We start from the raw sequence: 4,825 nt of genomic DNA, 5'->3' as shown, positions 1-4,825 counted from the left end.
TGTACGGATACCGAATTGCGTGACCTAAATATGTAGCGGTCGGCGGGAATTGGTGGGACTGTGAAACACCCCCACAATTTATTCAGTTGTTCCTTGCTTAAATTCTGAGTGATAAGTCCCGATATGTCTGCAGCAGTCGATATGTAGTAGGTTTGCAATCATGTGATCATCAGCAGGCAGCTGACGTGTTGTCATAGCTACAGTGACACGGTGCCGCTATCTCAAAATGATACAGAAATCTTTAGCAAATCCGTGGATGAAACGGACGGACAGTTAAACGTATGCCGATCGTTACGTTACTCCACTGTTCCTTGGTGGAGTAAAGAAACAGGCTTATTACTTTAAATTTCTTTACCTTAATTTCAAAATTTTGAGTCTCCTCCCCTACCTACTAACCATCCCTAGACAATTTCCTTATACTCACAGTTAAGACTGGTAAATAAAACTACTTTTATTTTGAATAAAAAACAAATTCATTTGATATAATAAATAACATCAAATGTATAATTGTTCAAAAAAACTGAATACGAAGTATTAATTCTTAATTTTTTGTTTGATTTTTGTACTTTTTTATGTTACCTTATGTCAAAACACTTTACTTAAAAAATCTAAATTTTATGGTTATTTACAGATACAGGTTTTAAATGTTATTTTACATTAGACATAAAAATATGCTGTCCATTGCTCGAATTTTATTATTGTTATTACTGTGTGTTTCAACAATATGGAAAGATCTGTAAAATAAAAAAGGGAAAATTCTGTAAAATTACAAAATTATTTTTAATTTCTTAATTAAATATATTGTTAATTGTATCAATTTGTGTATTCATTTGGACGCTTTCTCATCTGTATTCTATTAATTCATTCATTTTGCTGCTGTGAAAATTTGATCTAGTTATGCCTGTGGTGTTTCCTCGTTGCATTCATTGAATAAATTACTGCAACGGACAAATTATACAAAATGTTATTTATAAAATAAAAAAAAATGTAAAAAAAAGGTTTATATATTCACAAGCATGAAAATGTTGTAATTTACAGGCGACAGTTGCAGTTCACGTACCAGTATTTTGCAATACATTTCCCATTCAAGAATACAATACAGGAACACTTTCATTCAAAAGTCTGAGGTCACTTAGAAATGTCCTTATTTTTAAAAGAAATGCATTTTTCTTAAATGAAGATAACATTAAATGATTCAGAAATACAGTCTAGACACTGTTAATGTGATAAATGACTATTCTAGCTGGAAACAGCTGGTTTTTAATGGAATACATAGGGGTACAGAGGAACATTTCCAGCAACCATCGCTCCTGTGTTCTAATGCTACATTGTGTTAACACATGAAAGTGCGAGTTTCCATGGAAAACATGAAATTGTCTGGATGACCTCAAACTTTTGAACAGTAGTTTATTTCACAGGGATTCATTGTTTAATACTTGCAACCACAGCTGCTGGTATTTAGCTGTTATTTTACAAAAAAAAGTTTGTAACAGTGTTTATTTATGACAGTTTCCATAGCGGTTTCTTATTGGATCCTTTATTTATGACATGAAGTTAATGGGATAATTGGCAGTATTTTTTTTTCCATATTAATTTTTTCTCTGTAAACCACCAAAAATTAAGATAGGAATAAAACAATAAGTGATGAGCTTGAGCTCTGGAAAATATTTTTATACCGTTTTATGACAAATACTTGGAACCCGACACTCAAATAAACAGCTGCATCTTTTCTCTCCACCCTCCAGCCGTTCTCACATCCTTGGCCCTCATATTTTCTCATCCCTATCTTGTCTCTTATATTCCTGTGTCCTCCGTGGCCACTGCCCTGGGTGATAATGTGGTGTCTGCACTTCTGCCCCTCCACAGATTAGCCACGCTTTTGTCGGGGGGACAAAGAAAAGCCCCTCCCTGCTGCTGAGCCGGGGCTTTCAGCATGGCCCCCTGCCAGGGGAGGCTTTAAAAGGGTGGGGGCGCGTGGCTCCTCTCACTCTCACGGCAGGACAACCCAAGGGCATCAAAGCAAGGTGAGTCCCTGTCCCTCACCCAGCACAGCACAGCACAACACAGCCAGGGTACAGCAGCCCCCTATATGCACACAGCTGCTCTGGAAACCCCCCAAACACAGGAGCCGCCTGGGCTCTGAGGCCCAAAGGCCATCACTGCACCCAGTGGGTGACATAAACCAGGGAGGAGATGAGATGAGGAGATAGAATGGGCGGCAGGAAGAAGCCTTGATGAAGCCTGCGGCATCTTTGACCCTCTTCATTTTTGTATACAAACTATAACTAGACGTTAATGCTTTCAGTCCAGGAGTTATACATCAGACTAACTTTGGTATTCTGGCTTTTCATCTGAACATACACACTGTTGCACTTGATCAGGCCACTGAACAGGCTATGCAGCAACTTAGGCGCAGAATAACACTAAAGTTGCTCCATTTTTGGATTCCAGGCTCAATGCTGCACCTTTTATTTTACTGGTTAACTATGAATGTCATCATCAGCCAAATTTTGTTTCTGCACCAGAATCAAATGCTTGTTTTACAGCTTGTGAACACAATCCTTTCAGTCAACTGTCCGATGTTTCTTCTTTCCAGACAAGATGACTCACCATTGCACCAAGTTCTCCGGCCACTGGAAGGTGAGTCTACAGATGGAGGAACAGATTTATACATCATCTCGGTGGCAGGCCTTTCAACCTTCAAGTGTTCCCTAAGATGTGACCTGTTGCTTCTTATAAAAGATGAAAAGGCACACAGTTTAATCAGCAGAGAGTGCTGCCAATAAAAGTACACCACATTAGGACACAATGACAACTAAATAAGCATTTTTATATCACTTGGTGGTGCCTTTAGCCTTGTTAGAATTCTTCCAGTTTGGTGCACCTCGCACTCAGAGCTAACTCAGTTTAATGTCTGTCAACTGGGCTGCTGAAGCGATATCTGACAATAAGTTTGTGTCTACACTTTCCCCCATCAGATCATTGTGTTCGATGAGGAGTGCTTCCAGGGCCGCCGCCATGAGTTCACCTCTGAGTGCTGCAATGTGATGGAGTTCGGCTTCGAGACCGTTCGCTCCCTCAGGGTGGAGAGTGGAGCGTGAGTGAAACAGAGAGAATGCTTTTGTTCAAGAAACTCCGTAGGGAAATAGACACAATGCTAAATATACCATGACATGATGTTGACGAGCTGTGGATCGGTGAAGTTGGGTAGGTTTCAAACGAGTTTCTCTCCTTCTTCTCCCCAGCTGGGTGGGCTACGAGCACGCCTCCTACCAGGGACAGCAGTTTGTCCTGGAGAGAGGAGAGTATCCCCAGTGTGATGCTTTTGGAGGTAGCAATGCCTACCACATTGAGAGGATGACCTCCTTCAGACCTATTGCCTGTGCTGTAAGTCCAGCTCCTGAGTTAGCTTCACAAAATGGAGTACTGTTTCTGTGTAACCTATCTATCTATCTATCTATCTATCTATCTATCTATCTATCTATCTATCTATCTATCTACCTATCTACCTATCTACCTATCTACCTACCTATCTACCTATCTACCTACCTATCTATCTATCTATCTATCTATCTATCTATCTATCTATCTATGTACCTACTTAGCTATCTACCTAGTTGCTAGTTATCTACATATTCAGCTACGTATAGCGAGATAGCTATCTCTAGCTATTTAGCCTCCTATAAAGCTAGCTACCTACCTACCCAAATATAGAACTATATATTTATTTTAAATAAATATCATAGTTCCTATCCACCTGCCAACCTATTTAAATACTACTGCTTTGTACTTTATACTTAGCTTTGTGTTTTTCTTTCCATAAATGAAGATAATTCCACCATAAACTAGAGCGCTGAAATTCACCAGAATGCCTGTGGAACTTCCAGCGCTGTCTTTGGAACTCAGATAATCAATGTGGTCTTGTCCGACCAGAAAAGCAACTTATTGTTTGCTCTTTTATTTTTTTGTCCCCTCCTCCAGAACCACAGAGAGTGTCGTATGACTATCTTTGAGCGTGAGAACTTCCTTGGCCGTAAGGGTGAGCTTAGCGATGATTATCCCTCCCTCCAGGCCATGGGCTGGTGCAACAATGAAGTCGGCTCTCTCAGGATCCAGTCTGGAGCGTGAGCAGCTGCTTTCCTTCCACTTTTCTGTTTCCTATTCACCTTCTTTTTTTTCTTTTTTTTGTCTGCAGCTCCAAAACAACAGCAGTTTATTGCAACATTTTATCTGTACTTCCTTCTCTTTCTTTCCTCTCTGGTGTTTCTCAACAGATTTGTGTGCTACCAGTACCCTGGTTATCGTGGATACCAGTATATCATGGAGTGTGATCGTCACTGTGGGGAGTACAAACACTTCAGGGAGTTTGGCTCCCACTGCCAGACCCCTCAGATCCAGTCCATCCGCCGTATTCAGCAGTAACAGCCTATTCCAAGCCCCTTTCTCCCATGTGACCTTTCACCTTCAACCCCTGCTGCCTCCCAGTGCTGAATAAACTGTTTTTCTTAAACCTTACTGACTTCCACCATGTATCGGTTTATCTAATACACAGATAGATACACTGAGGTGCACACTTCACGTGCTTTTTCTGAATTACAATCACTCCAAAAAAAATGCTAAAAATAGCGCAAAATTTGGCATCAATCTTTTGTTTTCACAATTTTAGTCAAAATGATAAGAATGGAGATTTTTTTAAATTCAAAATGTTGTTATAAGTTTTGTCGATTGGGGTTTAATTTATTGAAGCATAACAGGCATTTCTTTTCCTGTATGATCATGCTAGAAAAGAAAGCTCTGTGTAGTTTACTCTCTGCCCAAAATACAA

General features: G+C 39.8%; 1 protein-coding gene across 1 annotated transcript; it reads left to right on the top strand.

Annotated features, from left to right (window-relative positions):
- Positions 1–1,952: 1,952 nt before the first annotated feature.
- Positions 1,953–4,515, top strand: cryba4 (crystallin, beta A4). The gene is made up of 6 exons (XM_022202877.2): positions 1,953–2,024; positions 2,597–2,640; positions 2,979–3,097; positions 3,246–3,387; positions 3,982–4,124; positions 4,275–4,515. Exons 2-6 carry the CDS (start codon positions 2,602–2,604, stop codon positions 4,420–4,422), a joined length of 591 nt encoding a protein of 196 aa, XP_022058569.1. The 5' UTR covers positions 1,953–2,024; positions 2,597–2,601; the 3' UTR covers positions 4,423–4,515.
- The last annotated feature ends 310 nt before the right edge of the window (positions 4,516–4,825 follow it).

This window comes from Acanthochromis polyacanthus, chromosome 18 (assembly GCF_021347895.1).
Source record: "Acanthochromis polyacanthus isolate Apoly-LR-REF ecotype Palm Island chromosome 18, KAUST_Apoly_ChrSc, whole genome shotgun sequence".
NCBI classification, from domain to species: Eukaryota; Metazoa; Chordata; class Actinopteri; family Pomacentridae; genus Acanthochromis; species Acanthochromis polyacanthus.
The sequence above is the reverse complement of the archived record's forward strand: the minus strand, read 5'-3'. Positions and strand labels throughout refer to the sequence as shown.

Excerpts from the sequence above, each read along its gene's own strand:
- cryba4 (XM_022202877.2), top strand. The coding sequence starts at position 2,602 with ATGACTCACCATTGCACCAAGTTCTCCGGCCACTGGAAG. Across the intron at positions 3,388-3,981 it reads TCAGACCTATTGCCTGTGCT|AACCACAGAGAGTGTCGTAT; the intron begins GTAAGTCCAGCT and ends CCCCTCCTCCAG. Across the intron at positions 4,125-4,274 it reads CTCAGGATCCAGTCTGGAGC|ATTTGTGTGCTACCAGTACC; the intron begins GTGAGCAGCTGC and ends GTTTCTCAACAG.